The following is a 21,353-nucleotide window of genomic DNA, read 5'->3' as shown; positions in this document are numbered from 1 at the left end:
CGTGTGGCCTTCAGGACAAGTCAGGAGAGAGGCGACCCTCCCCCTCCGCAGCTTCACACCGCGCCTCCACTGCAGTCCTTCTGCCCGCTGGGCGCTCCAGCTGGTGGGTCTCGGCTCTCCAAAGGCTTTTTCTCTCTGCCCCTTAGCCTCTGTTCCTCTGTTGTGTCTGTCCCTGGCCTTGTCTCACTGAGACTGACCCTCCGTGTGTGTCTGTCTCACTATCACTGCCCTGTTTTGTCTCATCTCTCTCTTGATCTCCATCGCAATCCTTCTTTCTAACCGTGTCTCTTCCCTGTGTTTTCTGTCTCCACGCCTGCCTCACTTGCTTTCTCTGTTCCCCTCTCTGTCTCTCTCTTATCTTTGTCTCCTCTATCTCTGCCTTGTCCCACCTCCTTCCCTTCCTTCCTCTTGTACATGTTTCACCTTTGTCGCCACCTCTGTCCCTGTCTCCCTCTTGCCGCCCCCCACCCCACCGCCCACGTCTCCAATCTATCTCTCTCGTCTATGTCTCATCCTTATCTCCATCTGTGTACCAGTATCTCTCTTGTCCCTTTCTCCATCTTTCTCCATCACTGTTTCTGTCCCTTTCTCTCCCTGTCTCCGTCTCTGTCTCCTCTCTTCATCCACATCCTCTGTCCCCATCTCAGGCCCCGTCTCTTCCTCGTCCTTGTCTTCATTCCCCCTCCTGAGCCATCTCCGTAGTCCCTTCCGGGATGGGACCTCGCTGGGGGCGGGGCCGAGGGACTGGATCGGAATAACTCGGTTATCAGGACGAATTGAATTAACTTCTTCACACGAGCGCCGCCGGGCCTGTTTCCCCTCCCTTCTGCGGGGCCGCAGGTGGGGAGGCCAGGGAGAGGGGTCGGGACCCTACGGCTGGGCACGATGCATAGACTGAAGGTCTGGTCCGGATTGGGGCGGGATGGGGGACTCTAGGGATGGGGCCCCGCGCAGCCTGCCCTGCACATCCCGAGCTCTAAGAGGGCGGCGGCGACCCTTTGGGGTGGGGGTCGGGGGCGGCTGGGGGCGGGGCCTTGGCCGTCCAGGCCCCGCCCCGACGAGCTCGCCCCGCCCCGCCCCCTCCGCGGGGTCCTACGCGTTAAAAGGCGCGCGGGCCGGGTTGGGCTGCACTTGCGTTGCACCAGGGCGGAGCGGGGCCGCGACGGGGCGGGCGGACTCACGAGCGCTCAGAGCCGGCCTCGGGTCCTCGGCCCCTGGCGCTCCAACCCCCATCTTGACCCCCACCCGGCCCGGGACACCAACTCCGACCCGGCCCGGCCCGGCCCCCGCCCCCGCCCCCCGGGCCGATGGACTACTCCTACCTCAATTCGTACGACTCGTGCGTGGCGGCCATGGAGGCGTCCGCCTACGGCGACTTCGGCGCCTGCAGCCAGCCCGGCGGCTTCCAGTACAGTCCCCTGCGGCCCGCCTTCCCCGCGGCCGGGCCTCCCTGCCCCGCGCTCGGCTCCTCCAATTGCGCGCTTGGCGCTCTACGCGACCATCAGCCTGCGCCCTACTCGGCAGGTGAGCCCAGCCCCGGTACAACCCTCCTTCCAAATCCTACGGCACCCCTAGCCCCTGCCCTACTCGGCTAGTGGTTGCGACTGTCCCCCACAGCCGCCACAATCTCTGCCCCAGCCAGACCCTCCAACTCCCCGCGGGACCCACAGTCCCTCGTGTAAGACGGGGTTCCCTAGGCAGAGTTGAGCCCCACCCTCTCCTCCTTCCCGTTTCTCTTCTCGCTGCCGTATCCCTATCCCGTGCTCTTTAGGTCAAGGAAATAGATCCCCAGTGTAGCCCCAGGCTCCTCACCAGGCCCTCCCCTGCCCATCTGCAAAGACTGACCACTAAACCTCTCCATGCCCTGTATCCTTGGAAAATGCTCTCGGCTCAGGCCAATAAGACCTCCCATCCTTATCATTCCCACCCCGCTTCATGCCCGACCCCCAACATGGACCCCTGCGGCAGATGAGCTGCCCAGCTGGGAGCCTTCCCAGAGCCCCAGCACCATCAAGCCCCTACTGCCTGGTTTTGAACCCATCCTATCTGTGCCCAAACCCTCTTGCACTACTGAAACCCATTCTGTGGCCAGAAGAAAAGGATGCTCAGGTCATTAAGCAACTTTCATTTCCCCATGCCTCCTGGAGATTCTCCCAGCTAGAGTACTGCAGAACCCAGAAGCAGCCCCATGCAATACCCAAGCCCCTTGATCCAAGACCCCATCTGAACCTTCAGCCTCGTGGAGCCTCTTATCCACCCCCATTGCTCCAGTTAGAGTTCAAGCTGCCCCACCCATTCTCCTTATCTTCTTCCTTCCTGGAAAGACCACCGGGACCCAGTAGAAGATTGGGACCTGTGTGGTGGGGAGGGATGGTGAGAGAGACCTGGATTTGGAGAAGTGAGAACCAGGGAGATGGAGTCAGAAACTGGAACGGGGATGGGGAGATTGGGTATTCTGGGTCATATGCAGATGGGGACTGGGGAGCTGGAAACAGGAAATGCGGAGATGGGCCCTAGAAAGTTGGAGGTCTGAGATGGAGAAGATGGGGACAGATACAGAGAGATGTGAGCAGAGATGGGAAGATTGGGGTACTTGGGAGAAATGGGGAACCAGGGTTGGGGAGATGGAGATAAAAACCAGGTGATGGGGACAGGAATTATGGGAGATGGGGACCAAGGAAAATTGAAAACAGAGATGAGAAAGATGGGGATAGGAATGGGGTGTTGGACACAAGGATTAGGGGAGATAGAGAACTAGGGAGATATGACAAAGATAAGGATATTGGGGATCCCTGGAGAACAGGGAGAACTAAATGGGGGCTGGAGACAAGGATGGGGAGATAGTGTCAGAAAAACTGTCTGTGGGACAATGGGTACTGGGAAGGGGTAGATGGGAGACAGGGATGGGAAGAGTGAGGGGAAGGGTTGGGGCTGGTTTTTGGAGGAGTTGGGAGACAGAGAGAGGTGTCTGGGAGGAAGAAGAAGGGCAAAGAGAAGATGGAGGAACCTGGGAGGGGAGAAATAAGAACCCTTCTCAATGGGCACAAAGAGAAGAATGGTCCAGGAGGGGAAAGTTGCAGATAGATGTGGTTGGAGAGAGATGAAAAAGAGAGGGGGACACCTGGAAGAGAATGCGTTGTGAGATCGGGCTGAGGAAATGAGGCCTAGGAAGGAGAGGGATGCAGGGTAGAGGCGGCCACATTTTTACATGTCAGAGAGTCTGTGGCAGAGCTGAAAGTAGACCCGCGGTCCATGACTGGTTACTGGGGAGACACAGGATGTTGATGAGACCTGACAGACAGCTAAGGCTAGGGTGGATAGAGCAGGACCTGAAGTCAGGCCGACTGAAGGAGAAACACACTGAGGGTCGGGTCCGGTAGACTGGCGGGAGATAGAGGGAACACTGCGGAGGGCCAACGACAGGTTAGCAGTCTGGATCCGAAGATCAGATTTTGGTTCCCTCTCTGCGGCTCTTGCGCCCCAGGCCTCCCCGTGCCCCGTCCGCTTTCACCCCTGCCGGCTCCATCCAGTGATAGGGAAGCCGATCGGTACTGAGAGGACCAAGCCGAGGGGCCAGGTCAGGGGCGGGGGACGGTGAGCGATCCCTCAGGGGAAGAACACAGCGGGCCGGGCTCGGCCCCTCACATCCTCACCCTCGTTGATTTCCCCCCTCCTGCACACACCCGTAGTGCCCTACAAATTCTTCCCGGAGCCGTCGGGCCTGCACGAGAAGCGCAAGCAGCGGCGCATCCGCACCACATTTACCAGCGCGCAGCTGAAGGAGCTGGAACGCGTCTTCGCCGAGACTCACTACCCCGACATTTACACGCGCGAGGAGCTGGCGCTCAAGATCGACCTTACCGAGGCTCGCGTGCAGGTGCGTGTTTGCGCGGAAGTGTGTGCGCGTGGAGCGGGGCCGGGAGTTTAGTGCCTGACACCTGGGGGTCCGAGGGACAGAGGGGCCTCACTTGGGCAGCGGGCGGGTACAGCCCGGGGGCGGTGAACTAGGACCAGGGCCCAGGGTGCAGTCTGGAGGTGATTGGGCAGGAGAGGACCGGCAGCCCCAGGAGGCGGCGGGGCCAGGTGGGGCCTGAGGCCTTCGGAAGAACTGAGCTGTTCAGCCCCACGATTTCTCCTCAGTCTCCCGGGTAGGGCTGGGCACGCAGAGTGATGCTTGGGAAGCCAGGACGGAGGCCGAGTGGACAGAGGGTCAGCTCCAGGTGGCCTCGGGGCCAAACGAGGCCGAGCAGTGGGGGAAAGCCAGTCAGCGCCTCCAGGTCCCCTCTTCGGCTCTGCAACTGTGAAACCTCTGAGCCTGGAAAGCCCGGGTTCAGGGTAGGCGCAGGAGCTGGGTCGGGACGGACTTTCGTCGATCTTACAAATCTGAGTACAGATGTTCAGCTGGCACGCCTTTACTGGAGACCCTGCACAAAAGGCTTCCCGAGTGCCCTAACCCTCTCTCCACTGCCGTGGGACGCTCCAGGGGGACTCCCGGAGCTTCTTGTAGGAAGGAACTGGGGCGAGGGCTTTGGGTGATGAGGAGAGCGAAGGCGGAGTTCCCTCCAGGAGACAGAGAACACTGGGAGGCGGCGGGATCCGCGGGTGAGCAGATCCCAAGGGGAAGACCCTAAGGACCTGGAGGAAGGGGCTAGTGGAAGAGGGGAGGGAGGCGAGAGATGAGGAGGGGAGGGAGGCGAGAGACGAGGAGGGCAACGAGCAGAGTGGTGGAGGGGGTCAAGACTCCGATGGCTGGTTATAATCCTGACCGGCCCCCTCCGGAAGGAGGTCTCACCCGCGCCTGCCGGCCCCGGGCTCACCGGCCCCTGTGCCCGCAGGTCTGGTTCCAGAACCGCCGGGCCAAGTTCCGCAAACAGGAGCGTGCGGCCAGCGCCAAGGGTGCGGCGGGCGCGGCGGGCGCCAAAAAGGGTGAGGCGCGCTGCTCGTCCGAGGACGACGACTCCAAGGAGTCCACGTGTAGCCCCACGCCCGACAGCACCGCGTCGCTGCCGCCGCCGCCGCCTGCGCCCGGCCTGGCCAGCCCGCGCCTGAGCCCCAGCCCGCTGCCCGCCGCCCTGGGCTCCGGGCCTGGAGCCGGGCCGGGGCCACAGCCGCTCAAGGGCCCGTTGTGGGCTGGCGTGGCGGGCGGTGGGGGCGGCGGACCGGGCGCGGGCGCGGCGGAGCTGCTTAAGGCTTGGCAGCCGGCGGAACCCGGGCCCGGGCCCTTCTCTGGGGTTCTGTCTTCCTTCCACCGGAAGCCCGGCCCCTCCCTGAAGACCAATCTCTTCTAGCTGCCGGCCTCTAGAGGCTCCGGGCCTGCCGCCTGAGACGCCCCTGCCCCTCTAGGACCTGACAGAGTCCCTCCTCATCCTGGCCGCCTGCCTGATGTCCCCATCTGTCCCACCCCCTCACCGTGTCTGACCCCTATGTATGCCCTCCCCAGCTTTGGAGACCAAGTCAGGGCCACTCTCGTCCTCACCCACCCCTACCCCGTGGAGGGGGGTACTTTTCACTGGGATGCCCTCGGGGAGAGCCCAGGACCCCTTCTAGCCTGGTTTTCTTCAGAACCGGAATCAAACAACACCTGCTCCTAACACAGTGCTCAAAGGTGACTCCTCAAACGGGGACAGCCCGGCTTCCTCCCCTGCCCCTGCAGCTGGCTGGGTCACTCAACTTGGAGAGCAGTCTGCTGCTCCAGCACTTGGGCCCACCCACACTGACCCCACCCGTGCAAAGGCTGCTCGTCACTGTGATAACGAGTGGCCTGAAGGGTCCCACCACCAATTTCTCCCTCATGCGTCCCCTCCCATCCCCAGGCGGTCTGGCACAGAGGGCAGGCCCGTTAGATGAGTGGAGGAGCTGCCAGGGCAGCGGGACAGAGGGGCTTCCTCCTTCCTGTTTTTTTGTTGTTGTTGCTGTTGTTGCTCTTTTCCTTTGAAAAACTTGTAATTTATTGAGGTGAGTTTTGCTCAACCCAAATAAAACTTAATTTATTGAAGACAGCACACCGGCAACCCTTCTGAGTACCCAAGATGGGGACAGGCTACCTGCAAGAGACTGGTTCCCCTTGTGACCAGCGAGGAACCCCGAGCTGCCACACAGCCCCAGGGCAGGGCGTACAGACCAGGAGACAAAACTAAGCAAACTGGCGCTTTATGGCCAAAATTATTCCCCCCCCCCACCTAAACCGGCCCCCATAACATTAAAGTGCCCGCCCTCCCTAAGCCCATACAGAAAAGCTTAAATAAACCCCAGCCCAGTTCTCGGGCTATTCCTTCATTTCCGGACGGACACCCCCCAGAATGGGGGTTGGGAGAGGTCCTAGCCGAGCCCCTCCACCTGTGGTTCAGGCCAGGTGGAGGGCAGCAGGAACAACGGTGAAAGTGGGGGCCCATGACGTACCCATATGGACCCCATGGCCTCCCTGGGGCTGGAGGAGGGGTCCAGAAAGGGAGGACAGCACCAGAAAAACCAAGATCCTTGGTAACCACGGCAACTGACCTCCCGAGCCCTGACTCTAAAAGGTGAGGGGCAGGATGTCCTAACTAGGGCATTCCAAATGATTGGGCAGTAGGGAACGCAGATCCCCAATAAATAGGCAGAGAAGTACTGCCCCGCCCGCTCGTAACTTTTCAACTCCGGAGCTCTGGCTGGGCCTTCAAGGGCGGGTTGAGGCGCTCAGTTCTTAGCTTCGCAGTGTCACCGCGATCACTTGCTGAGCTGCAGGGTGTCCAGAAGGAGGCGCTTGTGAGCCGGGTCCTGCACCCCAGCTTCCTCCAGATCTTCTTCGGTGATGTCGCTGTAGGGGTAAAAAACGCTGGGAGAAGGGCAAGGTGGTCCAGAGAGCCGGTAGCTCTAACCCCCGAGGCCAGCCCCACCCCTACCCGATCCACCTCCAGCCCCGCCCCCACCTGAGAAACTCCAGGTCGTCCCAGCCATTGTGCACCAGGCCCTCCTCATAGCGCTCCAAGCCGATGGCCCGCAGCCAGGCTCCCATGCCTGCCTCGCCCAGCCCACCAGACCGCCCGACCTGCGGGCACGGAGCCTGAGGGAATAGGGCACGTCAGAGAGAGCACGGAGGGTGCCTCACACACTGAAGGACCTGCACACAGCCACATTCTACCGCGTGCTCTGGGGTGGGGAGAGAGGCCAGGAGCAGGGCTGATTCATGTGACCTCCAACTCCTCCCCAGTGCCCAGCTCAGGGCAGAGGCAACACCACTGAGTGCTGAATGAAGTAAAAGGATACCACGACCCATGGGCAAGCACACACCGACAGCCACCCCTGGTCCCCATACCTCTTCTGCCAGGTCCTCCTGGATGCTCTCTCGGATGCGAGGTGGAGGGAAGCTGAGAGGCCGGCCGTAGTCCGAGGGCAGTCCCCGGGGCGGCTGCAGCTCCAGGGGGCCTGGCAGGAGCATGGAGCGGCCAGGTGCGGCAGGAGCGTAGTCCACCTCACTCAGTGTCTTGGCCATCTGCAGCACTGAGCAGGAGCGATCATCCCCACTGGCTACCTCCCCCAGGAAAGTGCTGGTGGGTGAGGGGCCTGGGGGCAGTGGGGGTCTTGGATGGGCCTTGGGAGGTGGTGGGCCACGGGCCTCACCCGCACTGCGGCCCCGGATCACTGGCCCTGGCAAAGGATCCAGGCTGGGGGGCAGGAAGATGGCCGAATCTGGCAGAGGTGGGGGTGGAAAGTCTGGAGGGGGCAGCGTGCCCCCAGACTCTTCATCTGATGAGCTTCCCTCTCCCACACGGGGAGGCCGGTGGCGCCCAAGCTGCGGAGCAGGCACTGTGATGGCCACTTTGTTCTTGGTGGCAGGTGGGACAGGGGCCCTGGCAGGCGAGGGTGGCTCCGGGGGCAGCAGCTGGTGTGGGACCCCTTCAAGGACGTAGTAGGCAGGGTTATTGAAGCTGTTCTTGGGTGAGGGTGCCACCACCCCTTCCAGCTCTGGAGCGCCCTCTGGCTTCAACCTGGGTTTGGGAGCAGAATAACTAAATCAGGACCCAGCAACCCAAAGGGAAGGCGGTGGATGCAGTGGAAGGAGAACCGGACTGCGAGTCAGGAGACGTAAGCCCGTGGTCCTAGACTTGCATGTGGCCTTGAGCACATCACTTTCCCTCTCTGTCCCTTGAGGTCCTCATCTCTAAAACTGGGGAAACAGGGGAGTTGAATGGATAACCCCTAAACTTCCTTGCCTTACTCGCTAAGATTCTGCAATCTTTTTTGATTTTTTAACGGTGAAAGCTGAGCGTAAATGGGTGAAAACAGAGGCCAGAAAGCAGGACAATAAAAGCCTTCAATGAGAATGACCAGCCAGATTCGGAAAGCCTCTGGAGGCACCTGAGGCCGATCTACTGGGGAATCTTACTCAGGGATTCAGGTTAGTTTTACTCAAGCCTGGAGATAAAACCAAGGTGACTGATAACAGCTGAAGATGACTGAAAACACACCAGCAGTTTTTATTTACGTTCAAGTAACAATTAGATGTAATTAAAAAGCAAGCCTCACTTTCCCAAAGTATGATCCACAGAATACTACAGTTGACCACTGAACAACACGGGCTTGAACTGCACGGGCTTGAATCCACTCATATGCGTATTTTTTTCAGTACTGCAGCACTACATGATCTACAATCCACAATGGTTGAACCCGTGGATGTGGAACTGCAGATATGGAAGAACTGGGGATACAGAGGGATGACTATAAGTTATACACCCCTAACCCCTGCCATGTTCAAGGGTCAACTGTAGTTCCCCAGGATATTAATAGTTATTGCATGGAAAAGTTTCCTGGCCCATTAAGTTTGGGAAACTATATTCAACAGAGTTGAAAAAGGATTTCCTTCCTGTCCACATGCTCAGAGCTTTTGCTGATACTATTGTGCACTGGGAATACCTAAGAAAAGAATCTAGCAACAACCATTTCCCAAACCCATTTGACAATAGACCAGTTACCAGCAGGGCATCTTGTAGGACAGTGGTCCATAGAACGCCCCTAGGGAAATCCGTGCTGAGACGAAGGCTCAAGTTAAGTGTTTACACAGAGGGAGCTGTTGCAGAAACAATTTCTAATTCTATTTTTTAAGGCAGAATTGAGAGGAAAGGACTGACTGTGCTCCCTTTGACCAGAGAGCCACACCTTCAGGAGGCCTGGCTGGCCAGTGGCCACAAGCGTAGGGCCCTGGCACCTCCGGCCATGCGGCAGCAGAGCAGCCAAGCAGCAGATGATCCCCAAGCTGGCCCTGAGAGCCACGCACAGCGATGGATAAAGTCAGGGGGTGACAGTTTCCTTCTCTCACCTGGGGGTCAAGGGCTCCTCCCGGGGAGCAGCTCGAGGTGGGGCTGGGGGCCTCCCAGTTGGTGGTGGTTTCTCTGGTTCTTCAAATAACTTGGAGAGCGGACAGGAGGCCTCTGCGGAGGCTGGCTTGCGGCTCCCTGACCTGCCAGGGGTGCACAGGGGAGGAGAGGTGAAGTAGGGGCTGACCAAGAGCCCCCGGGCACCCCTCACGTAGCACACCACACAGCCCCACTCACCTGGGCTCCTGGCTGCCTCGGGACACAGAGGGGGCTTTGCTCTTTGCTCCTGCCTCATCCTTATCAATGCTGATCCACTCTGGGGGAGGAAGGGAAAGGAGACTCAGAGGAGACTTGGGGTCCTGCATCCCACAGACACCCCAGTGGGCTGCTAGCCCCTTCCCAGCTACTCCTTAGGGCAGGCCCACCCCCAGACCTGGCTGCAGAACTGCCACATGTTCCAGGGATCCCAACATGCCCTCCCTGCAGCCCTGGTCTTGCCCTCCTAGGCCCGCCCACACCACCCCGTCTTATGCCCCACACCCCTCCCAATGGGGCCCCCACCATAGAGTCGCTCACGGGTGCCCAGGCGCTCTGTGGGCACCCGCACCTTCATGGAGCCACGGATGTTGCCCGTCTCCTCGCCGCGGTGGGACAGGAAGGTCAGGAACTGCTGGGCCGTGCTGCCAATCATGGACTTGAGCGCCACCACGCACTCCCCTGAAGGGCAGATGGAGCAGACCAGCAGACTGCCAAGCCTTTCTAGGGCCCTGCCCGGCTTTCTGTGCCCCTTGGCCCCCCTCAACCCTCACCATAGGATTCGTAGCCGTCCATGGACTTGACTGTGAGCAGGAGGTGCTGGTCCTGCAGGTACTCGATGTCAGCCAGAATGGGCTTGAGCTGGGGAGCAGAGAGGCCCAGTGAGGAACAAAGGCCCACCCACCCCCTCCTGCCACACCACCACTCATCCCACCCTCAAGCTCGTCCGTGCTCACTCCCGTCCACTCTTAGGAAAGATCCTAATCCATAAGGTAGAAGACACAGTCCTGCATGGGCCTCTCAGAGCACTTAACAGCCCTGTAATTAATTTTCTGCATCAGCAATGGCCAACACGGGACCTGATGTTTAGCAAAGGCTCAAGAACTATTCATTGAACGAATGAATGAACCAGCTGCAACTTGGCTCCCCCCACTCCCCCAAACAAAGCACGTGCCCTCATCCTCACTCACGCCCACCCCACACACAAGCCCGTGCTGCCGGCTCTGCCCGCCCTCCCAGGCAGGCTCCAGGTGGCGCTCTGCTGCACCTCCCTCTCTGTGTCCTCACCCACAAGCCTCACCGTGGGCAGCTGGCGTGAGGACCACTGCACCTTGAGGAAGTTGATGTTGTCACTGCTCTGGGCATCATTTTCGAAGCTCTTCTTGTACTCTGGGTGGGGGTGGGGGACACCCAACTGAGCGCCACCTCTCAGCTTCCCTTCTAACTAGGGGGCTGACCACTCTGGGCACCTCGGGCCTCCCATCCCCTGTGGCCCACACCCAGCCCTGGGCTCCGCCTCTGACCCTCCAGGCAGGTGGAGTAGAACTCAATGAAGAACTTGGTGCGGCTGGCCGTCTTCACAATGGCCTCAATGCTCTCAAACTCGATGTAGGCCTGGTCTGAGGTCTTCGAGAGCCCTGAGGGGCAAAGGGAGGAATATAGACAGGAGGGCTGAGAGCGTGGCAGAAGGAACGGGACAGAGAGACTGAGTGCTGGGACAGGGAATCAGCAGCCCTGGCAGAGCAGGAGGGAAGGCCAGGAGGGGCCTCCTCCATCCCAAGCAACCAGTAGCGAGACCCCAAAGTCCAGACCTGGCACTGGGACAAACAGATAATCCAAGATGAGAGACCATCTGAGAGGGGGCCAGGGACCAGAATGCCTGCAGGATATGCCCGCCAACAACCCACCACACCACCAGGCACAATCGGGTACTCAAGTGGCCCCAGGCAGATAGACACACGTACATGTTTACGTTCACACGCTCTTGGGCATGTACCTCCTGTGATGACCCAGGCAACCCAGACACCCTCACACATCACATATTCAGAAACATTCCTACACATACATGTAAACACCCAAACACACACACACACACACACATTTAGATGTATTCAAACCTATGCACATCCCCAGGCCAGCACCTGCAGCCACCCAGATGGATGCCACACCCACAAGCACATCCAGAATAGCCACCTTTCTTGGAGATGAACTGAGAGGTAACCCCAACCTCAAATGTCCCAAACACGGGGGAGTGGTCGCTGGTGACGATGTCATCTGTGCAACCTGGGGAGGGGAGCAGGAATGAGGGCTCAGGGGAAAGCTCCTTATTCTCTGCTTGCACTTCCCAAAGCTGAGGCAGAGTCGGGTCAGTGACCACCCAGGATCACCCATCACCCTGTCCGGGAGGCTCTGACCATAGGAATTGCAGATGATGTGAGTCTCGGGATAGGACTTCCAGAGAATCCGGTCACACCATGAAGGCACGTTGGTCCGGACCTGAGGCAGGGGATAGCAGCATGGTCAGAGGTCAGCTGGGGCCCCACCACAGCGGCCCTAGCGCCCACCTCCTTCCTTGGAGCCTCACAACATGCAGGGTCACCCCTGAGGCCCCAAGGGGCCATAGAAGCTGGAGCGGTAAGTGCAGAGGCCTGGACCCTTGACCCCACACACACTCTTGATTCACTGCAGCCCTGGGGGGTCTCCCCAGGCCCAGCTCCTTCTCTTCACTCACCCCAGTTGGCTTCTGCTTGTGCCAGGCATATGTGTCCCGGGAACCCCGCTCATAGCGGTAGGTGGGTGGGAAGGAGATCTCCTCCTCACCTAGGGAAGGCGGGGGATGGAGGAGTCAGGGCCCGGAAGACCCAGGGATACCACAAGGATCCTGGCCCTCAGGGACCCCCGCCAGGCCCATACTCACTGAATCGAAGGAAAACCTTGTGCTTTTCCCGCTCCAGGTTGAGCTGGTCCACCCTGAGCAGGGGCTCAAACTCCTTCCTGCTGATGTAGTTCAGGATCTCCTGGGGTGGGGACACCACGGCTGGAGACTTTCCCCCTCGAGCCAAAGCCAGAGGTGAGAGCCCACCTGGCCCCCAGCCCAGCCTCCCTACCAGCCACCTGCCGGGCCCTGCTCACACCTGTATATCCATGTCAAGGCGGTAGTTGAGGTCCCCAAACCAGAAGAGGTGAGTGAAACGCAGAGAGATGTCAAAGGCACTGAGCTGCCGGTCACCCAGCGAGAGCAGCCGCAGGATGTCCAGGTAGTTCTGGTTCCGTCTACAGTGGGGGTGGGGGGAGGCCTCCAGGGTCAGGTGTCAGGGACAGGCGTGAAGGTAAGACATCTCTGGCTGGGGTCAGGGATGGGCCAGGGATCAGGGTCCCTGGGGACAGAGGAAGGAACTGGGGACAAGGTCAAAGTCAGGGAGAGACAGAGGGGTCCTGAGTTGAGGTAAGGAAGAAGGGGGCCTTGGGGGACAGGGATGTAGGATGTACTATAGACTAGGATATGGGAGAGGGAATAGGTGTTTGGTGAATAGAGGATGAGACTAAAGAGACAGCTGGGAAGGTGCCCCCTCACCGGGCAGTCTTCTCATTTCCCGAGGTGAGGTGGCAATTCACAAAGCCAAACGAGGTGCCATTGAACATGAAGGAGACACCCACGGCCCCCTTGTTTCCTGTCAGGGCAACAGAAGAAGGCCCGAGTCACCCCCGGTGGGCTCCCGACTCTCCCCTCTGCCTATCTAAGCAGCAGTGGGAAGATCCTCCCAACTTCCCCACATACCATGAGGCAGGCAGGCCCCTGCACACACACCCACGCCTTCCCGGGGTCCACACGGGGCACATGCAGCCCCATCTGGATGGCCTGGGTCTGTCGGCATGTGTGAACAGAGAGCCCCTGGAGATCACAGGGGACCCCAATGGTGAAGCTGCAAGAACCTGCAGATTCTGAGCAGAATCTATCCTGAGGGACCACTGGACTGCAAACAGGGAGACCTGGGCACTATGCCAGGTGCCGGGCTCTACCACGTACTAGCTGTGTGACCTTGGACAGCTCACTTGACCACTCTGGGCCTGAGTTTTATCATCTAAGAAATGGAGGTAATTATCCTGGCCCTGCCTTCCTGGTGGGGCTGGAAGAGATTTAGAATACGAACATGCTTTGCAAAGTTCAAACAGTTCTATAGATGGGAAAGCTGAGACTACCCAAAAGGGGGAGACCCTGGACCCTGGGCTGGAGATGAAGCAAGAAGCGTGGACAAAAAAAAAAAAAAAAAGCGTGGACAGAGGGACCCCACCCTCCCTACTCACCCAGGGTATTGGCGATGCCAGTCTTCACGCTGGATGTACTGACGTGGCTGATGCGGTTCTCGTGCTCTGGCTTGACCAGCACAGCCACCTTGATGTTCCACAGTGACTGCATGGCAATCTGGGGAGGGGGTGCGGGGTCACCCCTGCCCCGAGCTGGGCCACTGTCCACATCTCCCCCACCCCACCCAGCCTATACTACAGACTGTTCTGGAAGTCACAAAATAGGAAGGGCTGCCACTCCTTTTTCCTGAGGGACCAGAGAAAAAGAACCCTTCCCATAGCATAAAGGACTCCAATTAGACTTCCTAAAGGATATGCCCAGGGACCAGAGAGAGAGCTCTCCAGGGTCATGCGTGAGGTCAAGCAGGATAGTTGGGGGCAGTGTGTGAGGAGGCGGGCTGGACAAGAGGATGACCCTCACCGGGCGGTAATCCAGATCTGTGAGCTCCTTGAGGCTCCCGCGGAGCAGGTCCAGCCACTCGCGGTCGCCCACCGAGTTCTCCTGGGTCCCAAAAACATAGATGTCATGGGGTATGGTCACCGTGACCTCATCCAGGGTCTTCCCCAGACCCTTCGATGTGAACCAAGATGTCACAGTTTTTGGAGGCGGCACACTTCCTGGAGGGGAAGGGGATGCGGGCGGTCAGGCCCCTGCATGGGGCCCTTCGTCTCTCCCACCCCAGCCCCTGCACGGGCCTGACCCATGTTCCAGGTGCCTATGAAGACGGAGATCATGTCGGGCTCGTCCTGCTTGGAGTGCTTATTCTTCATGAGCTGCAGCAGCTGGCAGAAGGCCTCCCGCTTCTAGGGGGACAGCAGCCAGTCAGGGGCAGGTGGGTGGCCAGGAAACCCCCTTCCATGGGGACACCCTGCTAGGTGGCAGGTCCAGGAGGAGAGGGACATGCCTCTCTGGCTCACCACCATACACCCACTCCTCAAGCATACAACAGGTGCTCAGGAAATGTTCACTGAATATTTGAATCCACCCTCAGGCCGCCCACTCTCAGTATACACACTCTCTGCTCCGTCAGAACTGCCCCCACCACGAGGGGTGGCGTGCCTACATCATGTGTTCCCTCTCTTCCCATCCAGCAGGGACTCCTGCAGCCCCCAGTGGCCTGGCCCACCCACTGCTCACCCGGGCGCTGACAAAGATGAAGTCCTTGCGCTGTGTCCGGTCCTTCTCTTTCTCAAACACGACGCCCAACTTGTTCTGGACCCGCTGGGACTTAATGAGCTGGCGGACTAGGGGATGGAGGATGGGTCACACCAGCCTGTGCCCTGAGGCCCAGGGGCCCACCCCGCCCCCCATCCCAGGCTGGGCCCTGGCTCACTGCGGTCATGCGTGAAGGTCGTCCAGTCCTCCTGCGAGTCCCGCTGTCTCCGCAGCAGCACCAGCCGCCCGCCCTCCACGTCCACACTCAGCGTGAACTTCTGTGACTTCCCAATCTTGGTCAGGTCACCCAGGGTCACATCCAGCTTCACCTACAGGCCAGGAGGTGGAGGGGCTGCTGAAAAGACCTGGGGGCAGGCAGCACCCCCTTCACCTCCGCCCGCTCTTTGCCCTGTGAGGTTCCCCCCCACCCCCCACCATGTACCTCAAAGGCCTGCACGGGGATGGTCTTGGCCTTACGTGTGGATGGCTGCAGCGGGGCCGGGGGTGCTGTGGAACTCATGTCCTGTAGGGCCTTCAGGGCCTGGAGGGGGCAAGGGCAGGGCAAGGTCAGGAGCCCTGCCGAGGGCTGGGGCGGGGAGGGACATGGCTGATGTGGGGCTCAGTGCTAAACTACAGATTCAGGGTTCAGATCAGTTAAAACAACGCAAGTGGCCAGGGACTGGTGAGTGGGTCAGGGATCAGAGGTCAGGGGTCAGGGCACCTTCTTCTGGATGCCTGACAGGAAGTCCTTTAGCACTGACAGCTTTAGCACCAGGCTCTCTAGTTCCTGCTCCCCAGTCTGTGGTGGGTTCTGCGGGGAGAAGGAGTGAGGCTCGTCCGTGAGGCCACCAAGCAGGAGGCACCCCACCCAGCACCAGAACATGAACCCACTCCCCAGAGGTCTCGCCACAATCCCACCTGCTGCTGCAAAAGGCGGGTCACCATGGGCGAGCTCTGCTGGTCAAACACCTTGGACAGGATCTCCAGGCCCGACAGGACCTTGTCCACCTCACTATGGGAAACATCAGGTCAGAACTCCCCACCCCGACCCAAGTACAGGGAAGAGGGGCTGAGTATGTAGCTTCAGCCGCCACCGAGAGAATACAAGGGTTCAGGCGAGGAAAAGTCAGGAGGCAATAGCTGGTTCCTGGTTCAGGGCCAGAGGTCAAAGGTCAGGGCATTTGTGTAGCAAGGCAGCGGGAGAGGACAGGTGAGAGGTAAGGGTGCAGCGCGTGGCGCTGATGTCCCAGGTACCTGTGCAGCCTCCGGCATGAGGTGGCGAGGGTGCGGGTGAGGTGCGGCAGGTTGCTGGCTCCACCCCGCACAGCCTCCAGATCCAGCCCGTAGCTACCCTTCAGGTACTCGTGCGAGACAGTGCTCAGCCCATTGGGAGCACTTCAGGAGGGGTTAAGAAGTCAGTGGAGGCCCCGCTGACCCTGTCCCAGCACCCCCACCCCATTCCTAGAGGAGACGGTACAGGTGGCAGAGTACGACAGACCAGGGTGTCCGCCTCTGGGGCTGAGACGGGGTGGGGGTCCCTGGGGAGGGCTGGGGGCTTAAAGGTCTTCCCACCTTCGGTGAGGACACAGTTCTCAGAGAGGAAAGGGACTTCCTGCTCAGGAGGGGGTTGGGGTCTCACCTCTCAGCAGCCGGAGTCGTGGGGGTCTCAGGGGCTGGCAGGGGGCTGCTGGGCCCGAGGGGGGCAGAAATGCTGGTAGAGCCAGAGCGCGGGGGCAGTGGGGGCTTCTCATCCTCCCCATCTGTGGACAGGGGCCAGTGGGCAGCGGTGTGAGCCCCCTGCCCTCAGTGAAGTACGGGGGACACGACGGCTGTCAGAGACTTGCGTGGAAAGGGGTAAAGGGCCCAGGCACCATGGAGAGTGGCAGGGGGCTTCAGGGGAGTCAAGCTGAGAAGATGGGGTGGGAAGTCGCAGGTAACAGCCAGGGATGGGGGCAGGGAAGGCATTTGTACACTGCACCCTGGGCAGCACCTGAGGCATCGCGGTCATCCGGCAGGTCTGGCTCTCGCTCCCGCTCCACAGGCAGCAGCAGGGCACACACCAGGCCCTGGTTGGGCTGGGCGTACAGGCCGATGAGCTCCCCCAGGGTCTGGAAGCGGCGCACAGGCACACCCTGCGAGGTCTGCAGGCCAGCAAGAGTGGGAGAAGCATCAGTCAGCTGGTCCCAAACCTTAGGCTGGAATCAAGGTCAGGGGTCAGGGTCTAAGCTCCTACCTGCACGGCCAGGAAATCTTCTCCATCAGGGAGAATTCGATATGTGTGCACATGCTTCTGATACCTGACAGCAAAGCAGGGGATCAGAATCTGTCACCCCCAGGCTGGGGTCTAAGTCCCAAGACCCCCCTTCCTCCTACCAACAGGCTCAGCCCCCAGGCCCCTCGTCTAGGTTTCCTTAAAGCTGTTTGCCCGGGCTGCACAGGGTTAATGATGGGGCCAGTCCACTCCATCCTGCTAGTGCCAAGCATAGCAGGAATGCCCAGACCCACCCCCCCCACCCCCACCCCCAGGCATACATACGCTCCACACCCACTGCAGGGCCCCGGAAGCACCAGGCAGCTCTTCTGTGGCCTCCACAGCTGTCTAAACAGACCCTCTGGGCTATGGTACCAGTCTGGGCCCCCCGCCAGAGTAAGAGTCCTCAGAGGCCTGGGTAACCCGTCTGTGTGCATGGGTGACGTGCTATCACACGTGTGCCTGCTGCCTGTGTTTACACTGGTGTCTGGCTCTGCTGGAGTCAGGTGTGTCTGGAGCAGTTTTGCTGGGGGGTGTGAGGATATCATTCTAGGGCTTTCTCCCCTGCTTCCCCAGACACCAGGAAATTGGGATGACCCATGGGGGCCCTCTATGGGAGAGGTGGGCCTCTAGGAGCCCCAAGCTAAGGAGGGGCAAGAGGGGTGCTGACAGATGGCAGCAACAGCTGAGCAGGTGACAGCTGAGCCTGGCCTGGATGGTACAGGCTGCACTCAGTGGGGGTGGAGGATCCCTCTGCAGCCGCACCTCAGGGCAGGCTTGCAAAGGGGGTCACCTGGGCCGTGTGTGTTGGGCAGGAGGTGGGTATTACTAGAGAGGACCAAATGCCTATTTGAGGAGACTCTACACCCTGGCCACAGGGCCATCCTCTCCCCTCAGGTGAGCCCCGTTCAGGGGCTCTCCTGACCACTGGGCACAAGCTGTGTGGCTGTCTGTGTGTGACTGGGTATGTTGGTTTTTGGACTGTGGGTCTGTGTTTGTAAAAGTAATAGCATCCCATTAACTGAGTCCTGTCTCTGTGACAAGTCAGGTACTCAACGTCCTACAGACATGATCTCATTTAATCCTCACATTTTAAGGCAGATATTATTATTATCCCTCTTCTCCAGAAGAGGAAACTGAGGCGCAAAGAAGAAAAGTGATTTGCCTAAGGTCACAGAGCAAGTAAAAGATAAGTAAAAGGCAGAGCTGGCATTTAAAATCAGGACAGAGGCCAGGACCTGTATCCTGGCCTCCTGGTTGGATTGACTGCACCTGCTGGGGCAGGGCTGTGTCCTGAATGTTTCCCCTGTATGCGTGGGTGGCATATACAGGTAAGCAAGTATGTTTCTGATCACCCACCCCCAGGTTCATGAGATGCAGGGAGTAACCAGAGTCAGCTGGTAAAGCTGAAGCCCTCACACACAGACAGCCCCTCACCCCACCCATCCCCTCCCGTGGCAATGGAGCCAGGACTTTTCCCTCCTGGGACAATAATGTTCCCATCCAGACACAGGCCCAGCTGTCCCCCTCCCACTCAACAGCTGATCTAGCACCTGCCTCCCTCCCCTCCCTAATTAGGGGGTACGCCTCAGAGAGGGTTGGCATGCAGGACTCTAGGTTATTCATCTGCCTAGGCTGTCCCTCTTCAGTTCCCTATTGGGCCTCAGATGTGGGACATAAGCTGAAACTTAAGGGACCCCTTCCTCTTCAGGTCCACTGCCTAGGCCAGGGTTGTTCAACCCTCAGCACCACTGACATTTTGGACTACATAATTCTTTGTTGTGAGGGACAGTACTGTGCATTGTCGGATGTTTAGCAGCAACCCTGGCTCCTACCCACTAGGAGCCAGTAGTACGATCCCAGTTGTGACAACCAAAAATGTCTCCAGACATTGCCAAATGTCCCCTGAGGGGTAAAATCAACCCCAATTGAGAACCACTGGCCTAGGCCAGTGTACCCCTAAAGATGTGAGGAGAACAGAGGAGAAAGAGACACAGAGATAGGGACTTGGGAGGGCTCACGGGCCTGAGGAGGAACATAACTAGGTCTAAACAAAGCAGCCCCACCACTCCCCACTCACCACCTCCACTCCAGAGGCCTACAGGAGCCCACCCAATGTCAGATCCTGTGGCTCAGGGGGGCAGCTCAGCAAGAAGACTCCAAAACTGAAAGTGCCAACTCACCCGACACCAATGCCATGCACGGCCGATGGGGACAAGCACAAAACCAGGCCCACTCAGAGAGCTGCCAAGTCTAGCCCCACGCTCAGCACCCATGGCTCAGGGCTAGGGCAGCAGGATCCCAGAGCCAGGGCACACACACTCACTCACTGATTAATGAAATAATGACATGGAGCGATACAGCCTCACTCCCCTTCTTCTCAACACCACCCTGTCCCCAGCCCCAGTCATACATATCCAGGCAGGCCCCAGCCTCAGTCCCGGGGCACAGAAAGGCCCCCTAAGGAAGCTGCTGGGCATCCCCACACACCCCATTAGTTCCTCTGGCCCCAACTCCCACTCAAGACACCCAATCCCTACATAAACAGAAGTGCACACAACCGTGGGATGCACATCCTCACCCCTGCCTGGAGGATGCCTGAGGGGGTCTGCCAGAGACTCCCTACACTTTTCCCAATTACGGCGACCCTGGGCCGCAAGACTCAGACTCCGCATACTCTGCCCTCAGGGCCGCAGCAAGTGCCCCCAGACACACAGCAGGAAGGAAGTGCTCCCGGCATCCTTCCTCAGGCCCAGCAGAAAGCCAAGGCCCCCACTGTGGCGGGCGCTGGCGTCCTACTGTCCCGGGCCCTCCCCACAGCAGTCAACGAAGCCCGGGCCCTGCCCCCGCCCGCCGGGAGCCTCGGCCCCACTCACAGGACGCAGAGCGCGAAGGCTCCCGCCACGCTCTCGCTGTCTCGGACCAGGAAGCTGCCATCGCGGCCTGCCCGGGCCAGCAGCTCCTCGGCGGCGGCGCGGCTCAGGTCGCGGTGGTACCAGGCGGGGGCCGGGCTGCCCAGAGCGGCCCCAGGCCCGGCGCCCCCTGGGCCCGGCGCCCCGCACGCCGAGGCCATGGCCAGCGCAGGGTTCAGCGCTGCCCGCGCCCACCGCCCCGCGCCATCCGCCCCGGGACGCTCGGCGCTGAGGCTGGGACCGGGCCCGGGGCCCGGGGCTGGGGACCGGGCCTGATGATCCGCTGGCGGGACCGAGCCGGGGATCGGGGCTCCGTGCTCCGCCGCGTTTGCCGCCCGGTTTGCCGCGCAGCCGCCGCCGCCAGCAGCGCCGGCCTCAACTTGAAGAGAAAGAAAAGTTTGTTCAGAGGCGGCGGGGGAGGGGCAGGAGCGGAGCGCAGTGCCGGGCGGCCGGCCCCCACCCCCACCGCTCGGCCCAAGGCCCGTCCCGCCCCTGCCCTCACCCTCTTCCCCGCGGGGAAGTTGCCCTCTGCATTCCCGAAGGAGCCGGGACCCCCCAAACCCCAGGGGAAGCCGGCCTCCCAAACCCCACAACGATCCTGCCCAGCCATCACCACCGGGAGGAGATCCAGCTCCTAACGCCCGCCTCCAAGCCCAAGTCAACCCATCCTGCGCCCCGACACTTTGGGATTCCCGACCCCCTCCCCCTCCTTTCAATACTCACAATTATATGACCCCCAACTCCCATAAACGTCTGATTCCACCCCCCAATCCTTTCCATTCGGCCCCCGTACAGACTCGTAGGATCCAGTTACCAAAATCCGCGAAGGATCCCATGATGAACCAACCTCCTGCCGTCCCTCTCCCCATCACCCCCAACTCCCGTGAAATCCAGCCCCCACTTAGATCTGAACCCCCAAACTCCACTGGGTCCCAATCCCGCGTGGGGGATCCCCCACAAACCCCCAGAGGAGGTCCAGTGTCCTCGACTCCTCATGCACCGTCCCTGGCAGCCCCTCTCAGCCCAGGCAGAGCCCTTCCCCCCTCTCGGCCAAGTTCCCTGGCACCATCCCCCATACCCGCAGGCCCCGGCCTTGAGGGGTTCAGCAGTCCGAGGTCAGGCCTTTCCTTGCCCATCTAGAAGAAAGTTCCCTCAAACCCCCGGGCTTCCGACCTCTCCCCAGAGCCCCGGCCGCCGTACTCAGACCCCCACCTCCTGGGCTGCTCCGATGCCCCCTTCCCCGGGGAAGCAGCCCTGGACTCTCAGCGGCCACTTAAGATGGCCATCCTCTGCCGCTGCACCCCCCCCACCTCGCCTTCCGCCCCGCCCGCCGCCCCGCCCCCGCGGCTCTCCGCAGAGCCGGGGGTAGAACCCGCGCCCCGCCTCGCCCGGCCCAGTGC

The 21,353-nt window shown here is 60.2% G+C and overlaps 2 protein-coding genes across 5 annotated transcripts; one reads left to right on the top strand and one right to left on the bottom strand.

Annotated features, from left to right (window-relative positions):
• The first annotated feature begins 1,169 nt into the window (after positions 1-1,169).
• Positions 1,170-5,873, top strand: PHOX2A (paired like homeobox 2A). Its single transcript, XM_057553488.1, has 3 exons — positions 1,170-1,524; positions 3,690-3,877; positions 4,836-5,873. Exons 1-3 carry the CDS (start codon positions 1,308-1,310, stop codon positions 5,286-5,288), a joined length of 858 nt encoding a protein of 285 aa, XP_057409471.1. The 5' UTR covers positions 1,170-1,307; the 3' UTR covers positions 5,289-5,873.
• Positions 5,874-5,924: 51 nt separating this feature from the next.
• INPPL1 (inositol polyphosphate phosphatase like 1) lies at positions 5,925-21,270 on the bottom strand. Of its 4 annotated transcripts, none has more exons than XM_057552178.1 (29): positions 21,166-21,270; positions 19,918-20,332; positions 17,024-17,087; positions 16,781-16,931; positions 16,430-16,550; positions 16,045-16,185; positions 15,709-15,802; positions 15,512-15,601; positions 15,233-15,331; positions 14,969-15,119; positions 14,773-14,879; positions 14,336-14,438; positions 14,056-14,252; positions 13,635-13,752; positions 12,904-13,000; positions 12,464-12,602; positions 12,247-12,346; positions 12,061-12,149; positions 11,744-11,825; positions 11,523-11,612; positions 10,853-10,966; positions 10,630-10,718; positions 10,103-10,190; positions 9,855-10,010; positions 9,531-9,609; positions 9,296-9,436; positions 7,295-7,967; positions 6,909-7,042; positions 5,925-6,796 (listed from the first exon to the last, which is right to left on the bottom strand). In XM_057552178.1, exons 2-29 carry the CDS (start codon positions 20,112-20,114, stop codon positions 6,706-6,708), a joined length of 3,795 nt encoding a protein of 1,264 aa, XP_057408161.1. In that variant the 5' UTR covers positions 20,115-20,332; positions 21,166-21,270; the 3' UTR covers positions 5,925-6,705. The 4 variants fall into 4 exon arrangements, with proteins under 4 accessions (XP_057408161.1, XP_057408158.1, XP_057408159.1 ...); XM_057552175.1 differs by having other exon boundaries at positions 21,032-21,172; XM_057552176.1 differs by lacking the exon at positions 6,909-7,042 and having other exon boundaries at positions 21,032-21,172.
• Between the last annotated feature and the right edge of the window lie 83 nt (positions 21,271-21,353).

This window comes from Balaenoptera acutorostrata, chromosome 9, assembly GCF_949987535.1.
Source record: "Balaenoptera acutorostrata chromosome 9, mBalAcu1.1, whole genome shotgun sequence".
Taxonomy (NCBI): Eukaryota; Metazoa; Chordata; class Mammalia; order Artiodactyla; family Balaenopteridae; genus Balaenoptera; species Balaenoptera acutorostrata.
Note: the sequence above shows the minus strand (reverse complement) of the source record. Positions and strands in the feature narration are given on the sequence as shown.

Excerpts from the sequence above, each read along its gene's own strand:
- PHOX2A (XM_057553488.1), top strand. The coding sequence starts at position 1,308 with ATGGACTACTCCTACCTCAATTCGTACGACTCGTGCGTGGCGGCCATG. Across the intron at positions 1,525-3,689 it reads GCCTGCGCCCTACTCGGCAG|TGCCCTACAAATTCTTCCCG; the intron begins GTGAGCCCAGCC and ends ACACACCCGTAG. Across the intron at positions 3,878-4,835 it reads TTACCGAGGCTCGCGTGCAG|GTCTGGTTCCAGAACCGCCG; the intron begins GTGCGTGTTTGC and ends CTGTGCCCGCAG.
- INPPL1 (XM_057552175.1), bottom strand. The coding sequence starts at position 21,089 with ATGGGCAAGGAAAGGCCTGACCTCGGACTGCTGAACCCCTCAAGGCCG. Across the intron at positions 15,602-15,708 it reads CCCGCCTTTTGCAGCAGCAG|AACCCACCACAGACTGGGGA; the intron begins GTGGGATTGTGG and ends TTCTCCCCGCAG. Across the intron at positions 10,719-10,852 it reads CTACTCCACCTGCCTGGAGG|AGTACAAGAAGAGCTTCGAA; the intron begins GTCAGAGGCGGA and ends ACCCCCACCCAG.